The sequence below is a fragment of the Macaca mulatta genome, chromosome 1, assembly GCF_049350105.2.
Source record: "Macaca mulatta isolate MMU2019108-1 chromosome 1, T2T-MMU8v2.0, whole genome shotgun sequence".
Lineage (NCBI taxonomy): Eukaryota > Metazoa > Chordata > Mammalia > Primates > Cercopithecidae > Macaca > Macaca mulatta.
Window position 1 is genome coordinate 2,467,711 of NC_133406.1, and position 21,094 is coordinate 2,488,804.

At 42.4% G+C, this 21,094-nt stretch overlaps 1 protein-coding gene across 7 annotated transcripts in view; it reads right to left on the bottom strand.

Annotated features, from left to right (window-relative positions):
- Positions 1-21,094, bottom strand: part of CNST (consortin, connexin sorting protein) — a 116,152-nt gene that overhangs the window by 74,148 nt on the left and 20,910 nt on the right. For all 7 annotated transcript variants that reach the window (XR_013415896.1, XR_013415898.1, XM_077998007.1 and 4 more), the window contains one exon: positions 3,786-4,215. Coding sequence is in view for 5 of the 7 variants with exons in the window: in XM_077998007.1 (XP_077854133.1) it covers positions 3,786-4,164 (379 nt within the window). In the remaining 2 variants the exon portion in view is untranslated. The remainder of the gene's footprint in view (positions 1-3,785; positions 4,216-21,094) is intronic.

Consider the following 21,094-nt stretch of genomic DNA (forward strand, 5'->3'; position numbering starts at 1 on the left):
CAAACACCCATGCCCTGCTAACTCACCCCAGGACACTCAGTCCTGCCTCGTCCACGGCCAGCCCGGGCAGACAGCAGTCTCCTTTCTTTTAATTTATCAACAAAACTTAAAAGACAAACAAAAATGTATCTCTAAAACATAAAAACCCTATAGATGCACTAGAGGCGAATCACCAAATTTTAAGTATAGAGTATACCACCTCTACTATGAAATCTAAGAAACTCACAGCTTAAGAAGGAATTTCATAGATTTAGGTAGATGAACATCATCATTATACAGATGAAAACAACGAAGTAGAGACTGCTTCAGTCTCACCAAGTGACCTAAAATCGTAAGATCTGTACGTGGGTTTTATAACTCCTGATTCTGTCTTCTTACTCCTTTGAGACAAGGTCTGGTGCTGTCGCCTAGACTGGAGTGCAGTGGCAGGATCTTGGCTCACTGCAACCTCCGCCTCTCAGGCTCAAACCATTCTCTCACCTCAGCCTGCTGAGTAGCTGGGACTACAGGTGCATGCCACCAGGCCCAGCTAATTTTTGTATTTTTTTAGAGATGGGGTTTCGCCATGTTGGCCAGGCTGGTCACTCCTGCAAGTGATCCGCCCTGTCAGCCTCCTAAAGTGCTGGGATTACAGGTGTGAGCCACCAGGTCTGGCGTTTCTCACTCTCTTAAACTCACTTTATATAAGATATAGAAAATGATGTTTAAAGCAAGCTGTATAAAGACTATCCCTAGATTTTATAAATCATATGTTTCAAATGCATTAGCAGATAGTGAGTCACAGTATTCTAAATACTAAATAACTTTAAATTATAAGCTAGGCCCAGTGGTGTACACCTGTAGTCCCAGGTATTCAAGAAGCTGAGATTAAAGGATCACTTGAGCCCAGGAGTTTGAAACTAACCTGGGCAAGGTAGCATGATCCTGTCTCTAAAATAAAAATAATAATAATATAATCACACCTAAGGAAAGTGGAATAAAGGTCATGGAAGGGAGGAGTAAAAGGACTCATAATCTTAAAGCTATGACTGACTCATAGATATGCAACTAAGCATCAGTTCTTACATCATAAGATGCCTATAATCCCAACACTTTGGGAGGCCTAGGCAGGAGGATTGCTTGAGGCCAGGAATTTAAGATCAGCTTGGGCAACAGTGAGAGATCCTTTATCTACAGAAATAAAAATAAAAGAAAAATTCATCAGGCATGGTGGCACACGCCTGTTGTCCCAGCTACCAGAGGCTGCAGTGGGAGACTCTCTTGTGCCTGGGAGGTCAAGGCTGCAGAGAGCCACGGTCATGCCACTGTACTTCAGCTTGGGTGACAGAATGAAACGCTGTCTTGAAAATAAAACCACAGCCGGGCGCGGTGGCTCACGCCTGTAATCTCAGCACTTTGGGAGGCCGAGGCGGGCGGATCACAAGGTCAGGAGATCGAGACCACGGTGAAACCCCGTCTCTACTAAAAATACAAAAAATTAGCCGGGCGCGGTGGCGGACGCCTGTAGTCCCAGCTACTCAGGAGGCTGAGGCAGGAGAATGGCGTGAACCCGGGAGGCGGAGCTTGCAGTGAGCCGAGATCGCGCCACTGCACTCCAGCCTGGGCGACAGAGCGAGACTCCGTCTCAAAAAAAAAAAAAAAAAAAAAAGAAAAGAAAACCACAAAATCGGATTGACAGGCCTGGTGAATTTGCCCTTGAATGATAGTTATAGAATGATTCATATATACATAGTACTATAAATATCCTCTGCTTATTAGATCTCTTAAGAAATGCTTTCGCGGGGCGTGGTGGCTCACGCCTTTAATCCCAGCACTTTAGGAGGCAGAGGTGGGCGGATCACTAGGTCAGGAGTTTGAGACCAGCCTGGCCAACATGGTGAAACCCTGTCTCTATTAAAAATACAAAAAAAATAAGCGGGGCGTGGTGGTGCACGCCTGCAATCCCAGCTACTCAAGAGGTTGAGGCAGGATAATCATCCGAGGCAGGATAATTGCTTGAATCCGGGAGGCGGAGGTTGCAGTGAGCCGAGATCACGCCACTGCACTCCGTACTGGGTGAGAGCGTGGCTCGCCTCAAAAAAAAAAAAAAAGCTTTCATATCCCTGGTTACAAATTATTTTAAGTCTCCTAAGAAAAGGATACAGGGACATGAAAAGCCAAATTATCAGTTACATTAACCAGAAAGCCAGATTATGAATTATATTAAAAAGTTTTCAAATTACCTTATAGAATAAATATGGATTAATTTGTAGAAACTGAAAAGTTTTGGCCGGGCGCGGTGGCTCAAGCCTGTAATCCCAGCACTTTGGGAGGCCGAGATGGGCGGATCACGAGGTCAGGAGATCGAGACCATCCTGGCTAACACGGTGAAACCCCGTCTCTACTAAAAAATACAAAAAAAATAGCCGGGCGAGGTGGCGGGCGCCTGTAGTCCCAGCTACTTGGGAGGCTGAGGCAGGAGAATGGCGTGAACCCGGGAGGCGGAGCTTGCAGTGAGCTGAGATCCGGCCACTGCACTCCAGCCTGGGCTACAGAGCCAGACTCCGTCTCAAAAAAAAAAAAAAAAAAAAAAAAAGAAACTGAAAAGTTTTGTATTTTACTTCAAATTTTAAAAATACAAATAAAAAATATGATATAGACAGATATATTTCTAATTAACCAAAGAAGAGAACAGAAGATGAAGAGACATTCCACTTAGTTCACTAGAGTCTGATGTAAAATCTGTTGGCTTGCGTAAAGTGATACTACACTAAGGAATCCAGTCTAGGGCATACCAAAACTTTCTAGGCTCACGTGTTTCTGATCAAAAATAACCAGAGGCTGCCTTTTCCCAAGGGGGCCCTGTGATTCAGGCCAAAAATTCCATAGCTCTAAACTTCAACTGCCAAACTGCATACACAAATGAGAAATACTCTGAATTACTTTTTAACCAAAGTGATACAGATAATTAGAACAGATGTCTTATTCAACACTACATATTAAATTGTATATTAATATATGTTCATGTACTTTATTTACCTGCTGAATGAGATGGAAAGATCTATGAAGAGGTCATACTAGCATCTAAACTCACAGGTTAGAGGTCAAAGCCACAGGAACGACAGAAGGCAATTTTTAAAGTTGATATTGGTAGAAAATGGTCTAACTTATAAAGGAGGAGGCTGCATATATTTAAAGTACCTAATGTGAAAACATATACAAAGGATGTCAATTTCAGCACTGTTTTTTTTTTTTTTTTGAGACGAAGTCTCACTCTGTAGCCAGGCTGGAGAGCAGTGGCACGATCTCGGCTCACCGCAACCTCTGCCTCCCAGGTTCAAGCGATTCTCCTGCCTCAGCCTCCAGAGTAGCTGGGATTACAGGCGCCCGCCACTGCATCCAGCTAATTTTTTGTATTTTTAGTAGAGATGGGGTTTCACCATGTCAGCCAGGCTGGTCTTGAATCCCCAACCTCAGGTAATCCGCCCACCTCAGCCTCCCAAAGTGTAATTACAGGTGTGAGCCACCGCACCCGGCCTTAGCACTGTTTATGATAGTAAAAGATTGGGAAGGGCCATAAGGAAGTGATTTAAAAAATTGTGTTACACCCATACAGTGGAACAGTGTGGAGACGTATCACACGCACGGAATATCACTCAGTTGGATCTACTTGTGCTATGGTGGAACTAGCTCCAGAATAGCTTAAGAAAGAAGCAAGATGCAGGACAGTAAAGACGGTATGGGAGGGGAAGGAGGTTCATTTTTAATTAATTAAAGAAGAGAATAAATACTATTTTAAAAAATACCTGGTGGTATCTTCTTAGCAGTCCCTTTTTTGCTTCTTGGACTTCTTTTTCCAGGTATTTTTTTGTCCTTTCCCAAGAAGGCCTGTTCGTCTCTGGAGCCTTCACAAAGGGTGTTTTCTGAGTCCTCACCTGCGGCCACCTCGCAGCTCAATATGCAGCTTTCATTATTATTGAGACTGTCCTGCTCAGACACTTGGGGCTTTCCCATTGCACTGTCGCTGCTGGTCAGATGCTCAGGCCCGTCCCCATCAAGCTGATTTTCATTTTCATCTGATGCAGAAGGCAGGCAGGTCACACTCCTTTCCACGCTGTCACCAGGATGACATCCATCTTGTGGTTCTATTTGCAGATTATATGTAGGAGTATCGCTGTCATCCATTAGAGCATCCTTTGCTGAACCATTTAAAGTTATATTAAAGACCTTCCATGTCTACAATGACAAAAAGAAAAGAGCTACTTCATTTTCTAACCTTTGCAGATTCTCAGTGATCTCTGATTTTCCCCTCCTCTTAGGTTGTTTCACTGTAAATAGGGAAGAGAAGGAAATGACTTAAGTTCATTCCCTTTCAACATATCCAACCCAACCCCAAACTCAGCTGGTTCTCACGTGAATACCATAGGAGTCAACCCTGGTTCCTCAAGATAACCACCTGAGAGGATGCCCAAATTCTGTTCTACACCATTCCATTGGAATCGCTGAGGATGGAACCTAGGCACCGCTATTTTTGAAGTCCTCTAGGTGAGTCTAATGTGCATCAGGTTGGGACCGCTGCCTTAATGAAATGACTAGTTAAATAGGTTACGTGCTGAAACTGGTCTCTTATGTTGATCTCTGGACACTTAGCAGACAACTGAAAGCTACTTGTATAAGTTCTTCCCTGGCTAAACAGCAGCAATATTTGGAAATGAAAATGTTTACAGATTTTTTTCTAAAAAAAAAACCTAGAAAAAAGTATGTGAGGGGAAGTTTGGGTAGCATATATTTATACTATCATTATCTCTTTTATTTCCTAAAAATAAGCCCTGGAAGGTACCTTAGAGTTGTCATCAAAATCCTTTTGAACACTTACAAAAAAAAAAAAAAGGCCATGGTTAACTCTAGGCTACTCTTAGTGGAGAACTAGAAGAAAAGCTAAATCTGCTTGAAGAATACCAATAATATTTTTAAAATTAACAAAACAGACTGCAAGCCCTTTATCAGTCATCTTTTATCTCCTCTTATTATCTAAAAGTATATTACATTTTAAGAAAAATGATAGGTATAAAAGAAATATTCCAGTAATTCTGGAAAAAAACCTCAGTGAGAGGACTTCTAAAGATTCTTCAACTTAATGAGTAGAAACGCTTAATCTTTAGAAACATGTATATAAAGTACAGTCTTTAAAAACATGAGAAGTACAAAATAAAATATTCTCCCTATATCATTAAGGAAGGAGACCACCGCTTCTCCTGCTACCCTCCTTTCCCCCACTTTTGCCTAGTTTAGAAGACAGGAGAAAAGGGAGAAAGCAAAAAGTTAGAAAGAAACAGACGATAAATAGCCAGACGGCCTTGGCACCCCCACTCGACCCTGGTGGCTAAAAAAATAATATTAACCCCTGACCTAAACTACTTGTGTTATCTGTAAATTCCAGACATTGTACGAGGAAGCCCTGCAAAACTTTCTGTTCTGTTAGCTGATGCATGTAGCCCCCCCAGTCACGTTCCCCACGCTTGCTCGATCCATCACGACCCTTTCACATGGACCCCTTAGAGCTGCAAGCCCTTAAATGGGCCAAGAATTTCTTTTTCAGGGAGCTCGGCTCTTAAGACGCGAGTCTGCTGACGCTCCCGGCCAAATGAAGCCTCTCCCTTCTTTAATCTGGTGTCGGAGGAGTTTTGTCTGCAGCTCGTCCTGTTACACCATCATATATTTTCAGCATATTTTGCAACTCGGACACTAAAATATCTAAATCTGGCTGGTATTATTTTCCTCAAAATATATACTACATATCTCTACTGATCTGTGAAACTGGTAACATCCTCAGCTGTTTTCCCATTTATGTAATTAAGAGGTATTCTAACACATATCTGCAATTGAAAGCATAAGCTTTTACTTTTACCTTCAAGAGACCTGGAGGTCACAGGCCACGGGGGATGGTGGAACTAGAAAGCATTGTATAGAGAGCCCAAAACGGTAACAGTCACGTCTTGCTGAGGCTCTATCATGAAACAGAAACTGTGCCAGGGACCAGGTACAGTGGTTTACACCTATAATTCCAACACTTTGGGAGGCCAAGGTTGGAGGATAATTTGAGTCCAGAAGTTTGGGACCAGCGTGGGCAACAGTGTGAGACCCTGTCTCTCTATATATACATTTTTATAAATTAGTCGGATGTGGTAATGTGCACCCGCAGTCCCAGCTACTCAGAAGGCTGAGGTGGCAGGATCAATTGAGCTCAGGAGGTAGAGGGTGCAGTGAGCCATGATTGTGCCACTGCACTCCAGCCTGGACAACAGAGCCAGACCCTGTCTCAAAAGACAAAACAAAACAGAAACTATGCCAGGAACCTCATACCTTATACCTTCTTTCTAGTACTCAAAGCAAGCCTACATCATGGGTATTCACAGGGTTTTAGATGAAAAATCTGAAACTCAAAGAGGCAAAATAACTTAAGATCATATTCCTGGCAAGAAGTGGAACTGGACCTGAAACTAGTTCCTCCTGACATCGGATCCCAGGAGGTACAGCATCATGGGTAAGAGTGCAGGCAGACCTGGGTTCAAGTTTGACTCTGCCATTTAACAAGCTGTTTTTGCAACTTTAGTAAAGTTACTTAGCATCCACAAGCCTCACTTTTCTCATCTGTAAAACTGAAGAACTGTAACACCTACCTCAAGGAGTCATTTTTGAAGCTTAGTCAACGCTGCTGGTAAAGCATTTAGTGGAGTATTTGGCCCACAGTAAAAGCTCAATAAAAGTTATTACTTCCCAAATCTCACAGGTTGATAGAAAGCACTGATAGGTTTACTTGACTGAGGCCTTAGCCTTACCGCAGCTTCAGTAACAGCTTTTCCAGACATCCCAGAAATGATGAGGTTCCTAACAACAGACCGATGCTAAGCAGCATCACTGCAGAAGGCTGAAGGATGAATTTATGACAGCGAGATCTCATTCAGTTCCTGGAGTGTTTTTTTTTTTTTTTTGAGATGGAGTCTCGCTCTGTCGCCCAGGCTGGAGTGCAGTGGCCGGATCTCAGCTCACTGCAAGCTCCGCCTCCCGGGTTCACGCCATTCTCCTGCCTCAGCCTCCCGAGTAGCTGGGATTACAGGCGCCCGCCACCTCGCCCGGCTAGTTTTTTGTATTTTTTAGTAGAGACGGGGTTTCACCGTGTCAGCCAGGATGGTCTCGATCTCCTGACCTCGTGATCCGCCCGTCTCGGCCTCCCAAAGTGCTGGGATTACAGGCTTGAGCCACCGCGCCCGGCCCCTGGAGTGTTTAATATCCATTCTGAGCACTCTGTTTCAGACGACTAAGAAACTTAGAAATTAGTCATTAAGACTTCTTGCTGTGGCTGGACTTGGTGGCTCATGTCTGTTATTCCAGCACTTTGGGAGACTGAGGCCGGAGGACTGCCTGAGGCCAGGAGTTCAAGATCAGCCTGGGTAACATAGCAAGACCCTGTCTCTTTAAGAAAAACTAAAAACCAAAAAAATCGAAAGACTCTTTGGGAAGTATGAAGTTACAGAGCATATTTACAGCTTTGTTGAGTGTCATGTGCCAAGCCCTGACTTAAACTATTTAGCCTAACACTCCTATTCAATTCTTGCAATGACCTTAGCAGACAGGTAATTTTAGTGCCATTTTACTGATAAGAAGCCAAGACTTGTATCTCATCGAGTCCCTCAGCTAGTAAGTTTAGAAATGGAATTTAGACCAGTTATAATCCTGATATGGACAATAGGGAGACAATAACTTATATTTCATTCCAGCTATGGTATGCCCCAATTAGGGATCTACCCTACAGCAGAGGACACAAATCTAACGACCAACAAGTTCACGTTCCTGGAAGGGCTTCTCTTTCCCTGCGAAGTACTAGATCCACACAGTACCTCACTTCCTACGTAGCTCAACTTCCGTCGGAAACTTTCTTAAGCGGGTGGGTGCAGGGGGGATATACCATTTAAGTAAAGTCGCCATTACCACACAGTACCTCACTTCCTACGTAGCTCAACTTCCGTCGGAAACTTTCTTAAGCGGGTGGGTGCAGGGGGGATATACCATTTAAGTAAAGTCGCCATTACCACACAGTACCTCACTTCCTACGTAGCTCAACTTCCGTCGGAAACTTTCTTAAGCGAGTGGGTGCAGGGGGATATACCATTTAAGTAAAGTCGCCATTACCACACAGTACCTCACTTCCTACGTAGCTCAACTTCCGTCGGAAACTTTCTTAAGTGGGTGTGTGCAGGGGGGATATACCATTTAAGTAAAGTCGCTATTACCAGTACGGTACATATCCATTTCTGTGGGCCTCAAGACATTTTGCCTGCAACTCTTGTGATGACATAATTTAACTCATAAGATAATTTTATAAAATATTTTCTAAGATTGACTTTCATGCTCTTTCTAAGGTGTGAATATGCTGTAGTTTAAGAAATAAAGATACCTGGCCAGGCACAGTGGCTCATGCCTGTAACCTGAGCACTTTGAGATGTGAGGCAGGTGGATCACTTGAGGGTCAGGAGTTCGAGACCAGCCCTGGCCAACATGGTGAAACTCCATTTCTACTAAAAATACAAAAATTACCCAGGCGTGGTGGCGCACGCCTGTAGTCCCAGCTACTAGGGAGGCTGAATCAGAAGAATCGCTTGAACCTGAGGGGTGGAGGTTGCAGTGAGCTGAGACTGCACCATTGCATGCCAGCCTGGGTGACAGAGGGAGACTTTGTGAAAGAAAAGAAGAAAAGAAAGGAAGAAAGAAAAGAGGAAAGGAAAGGAAGGAGAGAGAGAAAGGGAAAGGAAAGGAAATGAAAGGAAAAGGAAGGAAGGAAGGAAGGAAGGAAGGAAGGAAGGAAGGAAGGAAGGAAGGAGGGGGAGGGGGAAGGGAAGGGAGGGGAGGGGAGGGGAGGGAGAGGAGGGAAGAGAAGGGAAGGGAAGGGAAGGGAAAGGAAAGGGAAAGGAAAGGGATTCCTAGCAATGCATCAAGGTCTGGCTCAAAAGTCACTTACCCTAGTTTGCCTTCCCTGATTTCTCCATCACAAAGACCAACACATAATGTACAACAGCACTGTTGTCATTCAGTCCTTCCCAAATATGGCTCTGCACTTTGTATTTTTGCATATATGTCATACTAGATTTAAGCCATTTGAATACTTAGAACCCAGGCATAGATAATTTTCATTCTTTGCAATGTTTAGCCCTGGGCCTTGTACTTACTAGATTCATGAAAGAGTAAGGAAACAATTTTCTACTGTTTCTCTCTGAACGGGGGTAAGTCAGACACATGGAATCCCATCTGCATTCCTGCCCCTATTCTGAGAGGCAATGGGACCTACTGCACAATATTTGGCTTCTGTCTGCATCCCTAACACATTTCAATACAAATGCCTTAACTTAAGCAATAGGATAAACTTCCTAATGGGGTTTATAATCCGTATAGTCTTACTGTTTTTAGAAACAGTTATAAATTAAACGTTTATTTTTGTCTCTTCCTCTTTCCTCTCCCTTAATGCTACAGGAATAGCATTTCAACAGGCTGATCTTCTGGTATACCTAGTATCTCACTACAAAGCACTTGGGCAAGAGAAAATTTACAAGGAGAAAGACGCCCAGTTAATACACAGTATTTTAAAATGTGTGCTAATAGTGCGTGGGACCTGAGGATTATTAGTTGAGACTGCATTCAAACTTATCTGCTGTATCTAAACAGTAAAGCTATTTTGTAGTAATCCCTAAGTCTATACAAATTCTCACAAAAGAAACAGTGATATGCTACAATCACTGCTACAGCACTGATTGTGGCATATTTTGTCTTTTAAAAGCACAACAGCGAGTGCTGCCCAAGTTTCCAGACTCTTGTGGCAAGAAAGCATTCCAAACATGTACACTGTATAAAAATCATTTGATGCATTGCCTCTCTACAGCTTAAGAATTTCAAACAACCATATTAAAGTGAGGCTTATACAAAACACGAGAACCCCCAAACTTTAAGGAAGAACATTAAATAAATGAACAATTTAAAGTAACAGGCTAAGAAAAAAAAAAATCTCCATTTTACCAAAAGCATATCTCAATTCTGGATAGGATTTGACTTCATTTTTTACACATCTTAATGGATGTCCAAAGAGATTAAACATTAGGTGTTACTAAAATTTTTAAAAATAATTTATGGGAATACACAGTGAAATATGTAGTATTACATTGAAATGCTTTAAGACTATGGGTGCCATTTTTCTGTATTTCATACAAATCAGATAAATACTCTACTTTTACTTTTGAAGCCAAGATCCTTCTGAAGAATAAAGATTCAAGCCCAAATTTAAATTTGATTTATAGCCAAACCAACATTTAGAGGAATATAGTCACCAAACTAATAACGCAGTTTATTAACACCAAGTTCAAATTTGTCTATTCCCAGCCAATTCAGAACTGAGGAAGAAAGTGACCACGTCCAAGGCCATGTGTGATGGCTCATGCCTGTAATCCTGGTGATTTGGGAGGCCGAGGCAAGCGCATTGCTTGAGGTCAGGAGTTGGAGACCAGCCTGGCCAACAAAGTGAAACCTCGTCTCTACTTAAAAAAAATACAGGCCGGGCGCGGTGGCTCAAGCCTGTAATCCCAGCACTTTGGGAGGCCGAGGCGGGCGGATCACAAGGTCAGGAGATCGAGACCACAGTGAAACCCCGTCTCTACTAAAAATACAAAAAAAAATTAGCCGGGCGCGGTGGCGGGCGCCTGTAGTCCCAGCTACTCAGGAGGCTGAGGCAGCAGAATGGCGGGAACCCGGGAGGCGGAGCTTGCAGTGAGCCGAGATCGCGCCACTGCACTCCAGCCTGGGCAACAGCGTGAGACTCTGTCTCAAAAAAAAAAAAAAAAAAAAAATTAGCTGGGCATGGTGGTGGGCATCTGTAATCCTGGGTACTTGGGAGGCTGAGGCAGGAGACTAGCTTGAACCTGGGAGGCAGAGGTTGCAATGAGCCAAGATCTCACCACTGCACTCCAGCCTGGGTGACACAGCAAGACCCTGTCTCAAAAAACAAAGTGACCACATCCATATGATTCTGTTTATCACTGACATTCCATACCACTTTACATTTATTTTTACCTCTTTACTCATTAGATAGGTTCCAATACCACTTACATCTCATTGCTAAATCTATACTTTTCTTCTCTGATTAACACTCTTTGTTTAAACAAACATACCCTGAGGCAATATTCAGTACAACAGCAATCAAAAGTATGCCTCAGAGGGATGGCGGTGAAAACCGTTGTGACACACAATAAAAAATTCATTTTTCACTGAGCTCCTGAACCCACAAAATACACACGTTTATGCAGCTAAAACTTAACACAGGTGAATCACTGATACGCTCTTTATTCCATTCAATACGATTTCATATGTTTAAAAAATGCTGTTCAAGATCCACTAGGTGGATTTCATATCCCACTGATGAGTGTCGACCACAGCAGTATGCCAGAAGGCAGTTTCTAGGAATTAATAGTATCTCAGCCTGAGGACCCCCGAGTGAGGACCACAGAGGGTAGCGATGATCTCCAAACTGTTTTCTGAAAATAATGCAGATCATTTGGAATTTAGATACAAACTTCATTTAAAATGTCGTTCTCATAATTTCAATGTAATAATGTATGCTAGGCCAGGCACGGTGGCTCATCTGTAATTCTAGCACTTTGGGAGGCCGAGGCAGGTGGATCGTCTGAGCTCATTTGTTCAAGACCAGCCTGGGCAACACAGTGAGACCCCCACGTCTCCACTAAAAATAAAAATTAGCCAGGTGTGGTGGTGCATGCCTACAGTCCCGGCTACGTGGCTGAAGGGGGAAGATCACTTGAGCCTGGGATGTAGCAAGCTATGATCTCACCACTGCACTCTAACCTGGGCAACAGAGCAAGACTGTGTCTCCAAATAGAGTAATAATGACTCAGGGCTCCTTAGCTGACATCTTCAACTGTTAGCTCTATTCTACACCTATGCTATTCAAAATGGTAGCCACTAACCACACACGGCTACTGAGTATCTGAAACATGAACACACACTGAGGGACTCAATTTTTCATTTTTATAAATTTTAATACATTTATGTATTTTTTTGAGACGGAGTCTCGCTCTGTCGCCCAGGCTAGAGTGAGTGGCGCCATCTCGGCTCATTGCAAGCTCCGCCTCCCGGGTTCCCGCCATTCTCCTGCCTCAGCCTCCGGAGTAGCTGGGACTACAGGTGCCACCACCACGCCCGGCTAATTTTTTGTATTTTTAGTAGAGATGGGGTTTCACCGTGTTAGCCAAGATGGTCTCGATCTCCTGACCTCATGATCCGCCCACCTCGGCCTCCCAAAGTGCTGGGATTACAGGCGTGAGTCACTGGGCCCGGCCAAATTTAAATTTTTAAATGGACATGAATTCAGTTACTGAAAAACTTAAGTATGTTTGGAATAACTTGGGTATGTGAATGTTTTTCACCTGTACACTTTATGAAATTGAAATGTAGTTCAAGCATTTCCAATGAAAATTGTGTCCAAATTAAGATGTGCTATATTTATAAAATACATACCATATTTCAATGACTTAGTATGAATAAAATCAATATAAAAGAATTCATCAATTCTATATATTGATTACATGTTGAAATAATACTTTAGATATACTGAATAAACTATTACTAAAATTAATTTCTCCCTTTGAAAATTTTTAATGTGGTTACTAGACAACAAAATTATATATATGTCTCACATATTTCTATTGGACAACGCTGCTGTCTATGACATTGCCTTGGCAGTGCCACAGCAGCCAAATATGGCTCATGGTGAATCACTCCACTTTAGATTCTTCCTTTGCTAACACAAGTTGTGCTACAGGTATTTCCTGGATATAGATATTATTATTACTGTAATTAAACAAATGCAAATACTTGTTGAAGGAAATAGATACTATTTAAAATTAATTTTTACCTCCTCATTTCCCATATTCACAATGTAAATCACTAGATCATGCTGTTCCTTTTTTTCGTACTTCCCCATATTCAAAATATCCCTGGTACTTCATAAAAGTTAAATAGTATCGTAATTAAAATCAGTAAAACAGCCTTTCAGTAATCACTCTAAATACCTAAATTTCTACATAATAGTACAGTACAAAAGTAAATCACATTGTTTTAATATTTCTTTAATAAGAATACAAAATATAATTTCATAAAGATTTAGTTCTTCATTTAGCAAAAAGAAAGGCCATAGAAGAGAAAATGTATGCTATGAGGTATGCAGGAAGGATAAAAATGTGACAAAGGTACAAGATACAAAAGGAAAAACAAGAATAAATGTGAAGGTAATGATTCTAAGGGAAAAACAACATCAAATACAGATTTTCAGTTATGAAGAGAGAGCACTGTTAAAAATATGAAGAAATTAAATGAAATTATGTGACTCACATTCCCCAAAAAACCTTGGGGCAGATAAAGTGAATGAAAGGAAGCATAATTTGTTTCATATTCCTCAATCCTGCCTTTCACAATGGGGCTTGGTTCAAGATAGCTTATGTATTTACAGGGCTTTTGAGTTCAAAATCCATTACATAAATGGGAATGACAGGTCCAAAGCCTCACTGTGGGAATACCCAAGCAGTACAAAGATAGTCATCTCTCTTCCCTTGCCCCTCTCTTATGCACAGATATATACAAGTTCTACTTAAGTAAACAAAAGAGAAGTCAACACATCCAAATTGTGCTTATTCGGTTTTAAATACCTCTTTGTTGTAAAAATGTACTGCAATCATACTTTTAAGCCGCAACCAACAGAATCTAAGACTTGAAAATACTTTGGTTCAGATTATAGCCAACTCTTTTAAAACAAAAATCATGTTTACTGCCTGTATCAGCTATATATCCTCACGGAAACTGTCTTACACTTGACTCATTAAATAGACACATAAAACTATACATTGTTTTAAAATGTCAATTTTTGAAAATACAATGGCAAAAGCAAATTATTAGAACCTTCTTTTAAGATGTCTGACAAAATAGCTTGCATTATCTGAATAAAATGCTGAGACTAGTCGGGCACAGTAGTGTGCCTGTAGTGTCAGCTACTCAAGAGGCTGGGGTGAGAAGCTTGCTTCAGCCGGGGAGTTTGAGACCAGCCTGGGCAACACAGCAAGACTCCATCTCTTTAACAATTATTGAAGATTTAGTAAGTGTCAGTGTTTAAAGTTTGTTACATATATATAATTTAATCCTTATAAGTCCCATATAGTAGTTCTAAAATTATTTCCATTTTTTACAGAAGTAAACAACAATAGAAAGATGAAACACATAGGCCTCGGTCACACTGCTATTACGTGGCAAAGTCAGGATTCAATTTAGAATCTGATTCCAGAGCCTGTACCCTTAACCACTATAATCATTTTTATATTACTTTTAAAAACCAGCTGTTTTCAGATATGTTGTAAATACCAAATTGCTACTTTAAGGAGGCCACAAAATGAACACTTCCAATATCTTGAGATGTTTTTCAAATATGTCAAATGTAGAAAAATAGGTTACACAGCAAATACATAGAACCCACCAATAAGACTCTTGATTTGCTGCATTCCTTTAATATTATGAGTTCATTTCTTCAGGCTTATATGTTGGGCTATATAACCACCCCATTATAAATTATCTGACATTCATAAGATATCTGACATTCATCTTTGTGCATTTAGAAAAATTTTTACCAGGCAGGCCACAGGTACTTACCGAACCAATATCACGTTAAAGAAGAGGGACTAACATGCAAGAGTCTCCAAACTTTGGTGGTGTACTTATAATATTTATATATTATCTCTGTATCTCAGATATAGCTAAGATATATGTGAGATACATAAGATATAGCTTGCATATATATCATATATAGATACAGATAAAAGATGTTATATATTTGATATATCATTTATATATCTATATATCTTATTTATATATCTCATATATGGTTGATATAGATGAGATACATAAGATAGAGCTTATATATGTATCATATACAGATATGTCAAAGATATACAGCTTTATATATAATAAATATCAAATATATAATAAAAGGCATATATTATATATACTATATAATGAAGATACATATCAAAGATATACCATATATCTTTGCTTATTATAAGCACACTATCAGTAATATATATACATATACATACACACACACACACACACACACACACACACACACACATTTTTCCCCCCCAGAGACATGGTCTAACTTTGTCCCCCAGGCTGGAGTGCAGTGGCAAGGTCATAGCTCACGGCAGCCTTGAACTCCTGGGCTCAAGCAATCCTTCCACCTTAGCCTCCCAAATAGCTGGGACTACAGGTGCGTGCCATCACATCCAGCTAATTTTTAAATTTTTTGTAGAAACAGAGTCTCACTATGCTGTCCACTCTGGTCTCAAACTCTTGGCCACAAGTGATCCCGCCACCTCAGCCTCCCAAAGTGCCACGATTACAGATGTGAGCCGCCACACCCAGCCTAGGCAACGAAACTGATCATGCATATACCCACTGTAGGTATATCTGTTCATAAACCATATGTACATATGCTGTATACATATATATGTATATATTCTTTGTGGGTTTTTTTGAGACAGAGTCTCAGTTGCCCAGGCTGGAATGCAGTGGTGTGATCTTGGCTCACTGCAACCTCTGCCTCTCGGTTCAAGTGATTCTCCCACTTCAGCCACCTGATTAGCTGGGATTACAGGCACGCACTACCATGCCCAGCTAAGTTTTGTATTTTTAGTAGAGGTAGGGTTTCGCCACGTCGGCCAGGCTGATCTCGAACTCCTGACCTCAAGTGATCTACCCGCCTGGGCCTCCCAAAGTGCTGGGATTACAGACTTGAGCCAGCACCCGGCCATTTTAAACAAATGCAAAAACAAACATGAAGAAAGAATGTACTTCTGGCAAGGGCAGACTCCTGCTGATAACCAGAAAAGCCGGCAGAAAGCTTAGCTGGGAAGCCGAAAAAGCTGAGCAGAGTGCTGAGTAGGTTCACAGAGCTGGCGGAAAAACCAGAGTTCGAGGTCTTCCAAGAAGAGGGGACCACAGGCCTTCTGGTGGGACCTACAAGCGATACTCCCCAGAAGAAAAGGCAAGGCTGGAACAGATCAGCGCTCGCAGGGACTAACCCAGAAGAATCCATCATCTCATCTCTGTTTGAATTAAGGTGATCTGTTCTAACCTGGTTGCCTGCCAGAAACTAAAGTCAATCCTCGCTGCAAGAAAAATCCAACAAAGGTTCAAATTATTTCCACAACTTTTCATATGTAATATTCAGTATAGAATCCAAAACAACCAGGCACGCAAGAGATCACACCTTGATTTAAAAAAGAAAACTAGGGGAAAAAACAGCAGAAACAGACGCAAAGGAGACCCACATACCGGAGGCAGGGAGGGAGTGGTATGTTGGGAGCAAGGAGGTGGGAGCATATAGAAGGTTTAAAAGAGTCAGTGTGGGAAACTGGAACAGTAACTGACCTGGCAACTGTGGAGGACGGCAGGGCTGCCGGGAAGGTCTACTGAGATGAGTTCCACTACACATTCCATTCCATTCGACTTGGTTTCATATACTGTCTTCAAATCAATCTCATCATGAAAATCATCCACAATCTAGCTCAAAGAATCCTATACCTTAATCTTCTACTTGAGTACAAAATATCATTAAGACCGATACCTATCCTGGAATTTTTTTCATCATAATGGAAAGACTCAACACTAATTTTCATTTGTGCTCCTTCTTTATTCTTGACTGCACCACCATTCTTCTTCCCACTTTATGTGGACATGTGAAAGCAGTTTTTAAAACCCTTGCCTCTGGTTTACTTCACTTAAAGAAAATTAATTCTTAAAATGTGGACTTGGCTGGGCGTGGTGGCTCACGCCTGTAATCCCAGCACTTTGGGAGGCCGAGACGGGCGGATCACGAGGTCAGAAGATGGAGACCATCCTGGCTAACACGGTGAAACCCCGTCTCTACTAAAAATACAAACAATTAACCGGGTGTGTTGGCGGCGCCTGTAGTCCCAGCTCCTCGGGAGGCTGAGGCCGGAGAATGGCGGGAACCCGGGAGGCGGAGCTCGCAGTGAGCTGAGATCGGGCCACCGCACTCCAGCCTGGGCGACAGAGCAAGACTCCGGCTCAAAAAAAAAAAAAAAAAGTTGACTTATATAAGTTAATTTGAAATTTCACATTATTTCTTAGCAATTTCAGATTCTTCTAACATAGATACATGACTGCTTTTTTTTTTTTTTTTTTCTTTTTTTTTGAGACGGAGTCTCGCTCTGTCGCCCAGGCTGGGGTGCTGTGGCGCGATCTCGGCTCACTGCAAGCTCCGCCTCCCGGGTTCGGGCCATTCTCCTGCCTCAGCCTCCCGAGTAGCTGGGACTACAGGCGCCGCCACCGCGCCCGGCTAGTTTTTTTGTATTTTTTAGTAGAGACGGAGTTTCACCGTGTTAGCCAGGATGGTCTCGATCTCCTGACCTCGTGATCCACCCGTCTCGGCCTCCCAAAGTGCTGGGATTACAGGCTTGAGCCACCGCGCCCGGCCTTGAATTCTTAAACCTATACAAGAAAGCCAACATATGTGGCTGGGCATGGTGGCTCAGCACTCTGCGAGGATCACTTGAGACCAGGGATTTAAGACCAGCCTGGGCCTTAAAGCGAGACCCCATCTCTACAGACAATCTAAAATATTAGCTGAGCATTGTGGCGTGTGCCCGTGGTCCTAGCTACTCTGGAAGCTGCAGTGGGAGGACTGCTTGAGGCCAGGAGTTCAAGGCAGCAGTGAGCTATGACTCTCCCTTCACTCCAGTCTGGGAAACAGAGCAACACCTTGCCTCTTAAAAAGAAGAAAAAAGTTGGCCAGGCGCGGTGACTCAAGCCTGTAATCCCAGCACTTTGGGAGGCCGAGACGGGTGGATCACGAGGTCAGGAGATCGAGACCATCCTGGTGAACATGGTGAAACCCCGTCTCTACTAAAAAATACAAAAAACTAGCCGGGTGAGGTGGCGGCGCCTGTAGTCCCAGCTACTCGGGAGGCTGAGGCAGGAGAATGGCGTAAACCCGGGAGGCGGAGCTTGCAGTGAGCTGAGATCCGGCCACTGCACTCCAGCCTGGGCGACAGGGCCAGACTCCGTCTCAAAAAAAAAGAAAAAAAGAAAAAAGTATAGTTACAGGCAAATTCACATACATTTTCTTCTGCCATCCTCACTGTCCACTTTTTCTTATCATGAAAAATTATGATATAATGTTGTCCTCTGAATGGGAACAAGATACTCCTGCCCCACATTCAGAGGAACACTGGTTTCAAACTGCTTATGCGATACAAGTGCTAATGCTTTGTCTTACCACACTCTTTGTAACCAAGAGCCATTTGGCCAGCATTCAAGGTTACCATGAGGACATGAAACAAAGCAAATAAGTCTCCACATGACACTGAACTCTGACCTCAGAGGTTGAGCACTTTAACTAAACTTAACCAGCCTTCAGGGTAATCAACTTTGAGTGTCTACAACAAAAATCCATATACTAAATACAATGGGGCAAGAGAGAGACAGATGAGACACAACATGCCCTAAGGACTATGTATTCTAAAAGTGGAAAATAAAAATACAAGAGCTGATACTCTAGCAGGTAATGAATTATACACGTGTCTATAAACCCTGCCCTAACTAACATTCCTCTTCTCTCAGAAAAACTTTGCTACAAAGAAGAATGTGATCAGCGACAGGCAATTTCTTTGAGAGTCAGAGGAATGAAGGTTACTTTTATTGTGGAGAGGTGTAATGCATGAATATTTAAGAATATCCAATTCCATTACAGAAAATCAAAGATACAAATAAGAGAGATGAAAATAAGTGCAGAGCAAACAGCTTGAGAAGTTAGACACAGAGAAGGCAAACAGGGCATCTGTGTGGTAAACACAGGAACGAATGAAAGCACTTAGAACCACCAAATATTCACGAGATCAGAGGAGACACAAAATACTCATGAAGGTACTGATATTCATGAGATATTAAACCAGCCAATCCAACTGGTAGTATCCATTTCCACACCTACATGCCCCCTGCCCAGGAAACACAGATGAAATCCACAGCTGCTCATCACACTAACGGGCGGACAACAGGGTCCTGCAGGTCCCTTGTTTCTCGGATAGGGCGAATGAGTGCTGGCCTCAGGCGTCTTCACTCTGCTGAGCTGCCGTGTTCATCTTCAGCCATGGTCTGGAGGAAATGTCGCTATAGCAGAGAACCCTGGAGAAGGGAACGCTGTAACCCAGCTCTGAGACGGTGTGTTCCCTCCATTCTACCCACACCTGAGGTGCATGGAGCGGCAATCTCAAGAAATAAACAGGACCAAATGAAAAGGTGAGGAAGAACAGAATGAAGAGCGAGTAGACTTTGGAATAAGAGTGCTGAAGGAAAGTACTGAGTGACGAGCCTGATAAACGGAGGCAGGGCCAGGGCCTAATACAGGAAATTCAGACCAGCGCTTTTCAGACTATCTGTTTGTGAAAGACCATCTTTTTTTCCCCTAGTGGGCCATGAACCAATTACTAGGGGGTAAAGGGGAGGAGGATACAAAACATAAGTGGCTCATGCCTGTAATTCTAGCTACTAGGGAGGCTTGAGGCAGGAAAATCACTTGAACCTGGGAGGAGGAGGTTGCAGTGAGCCAAGATCAAGCCACTGCACTCCAGGCTGGGAGACAGGGACTCCGTCTCAAAAAAAAAAAAAAAAAAAAGAGCATGGAGGTGGGGCTCGCGGTTTGCAGGCCCGAGTAGATGTGGAAGGTAAAGGACAGTTACGAATCCACCTCCAGGTACAGGCTCCTCTATGCTTATAACTGTCAGTTTGTGGGGAAAAGAGAGAGCGATCAGCCTCTTACTGTGTCTGTATAGAAAGAAGTAGACATAAGAGACTCCATTTTGTTCTGTATTTGAGAGGCTGTTAATCTGTGACCCTACCCCCAACCTTGTCCTTGCAAGAGACATGTGCTGTGGTGACTCAAGGTTTAATGGATTTTGGGCTGTGCAGGGTGTGTCTTTGTTAAACAAGTGCCTGAAGGCAGCTTGCTGGTTAAAAGTCCTGCCGGTACCTGGGCAATGGAACATCTCGGTGTGAGACCCGATTGTCTCTGCTCTGTTTACTGAGATAGGAGAAAACCGCCTTACGGCATAAGGTGGGACTTGCTGGAGCAATGCTGCTAAGAGGTTTATGGAGATGTTTGCATATGCATATCAAGGCACAGCATTTTCCTTTGAACTTACTCATGTCACAGAGATCTTTATCCGTAAGTCTCACTGCTGATTTTCTCCCTAAAATGATCCTGTTGTCCTGCCACTCCCTTATCTTTAAGATGGTAAAGATAATTATCAATAAATACTAAGGGAACTCAGAGACCGGTGCCAGCATGGGTCCTCTGTAAGCTGAGCGCCGGTCCCCTGGGCCCACTTTTTCTTTCTCTATACTTTGTCTCTGTGTCTCATTTCTTTTCTCAAGTCTCTCGTTCTACCTAATGAGAAACGCCCACAGGTGTGGAGGGGCAGGCCACCCCTTCACAGTAACAGATGGAGAGAGAGAGAATACAGCGGAAGAAGGCAGAGGAAAGAAAAACAGCAACAGCAAAGTCGTGTTTGATTTGTGTGAAGGGCCAGTAAATCTGGTCACTCTTAGCATGTGGGTCTGACAAGTTTCATCTTGCTAAACATAAGGAGTACATACATATAAGATATTAACAACTGCGTGCTTGACTTATATGAAACTTTACAATCATCTTTTAAACTGTAATGAAAAGACATTTTTATTTAAAACCCTCCAGTAAAAGGATATTATATTCTACTGGATACCATTAAATTAATGATATATAATACATATTGCAAAAATACTTTTGCCTATGATATTAGCAGATATCTCAGAACATTTTGCCTATAAAACATTTTTCATTTCTCCCTATAGAATCCAGCTCAGACGTATGAATAAATAAAATAAACCAAGTATTAACGGGCTGCTGGTAAAGGGTATCTCCTAAGGTACTAACGTTTCTTCAAAGCCACAAAGAACA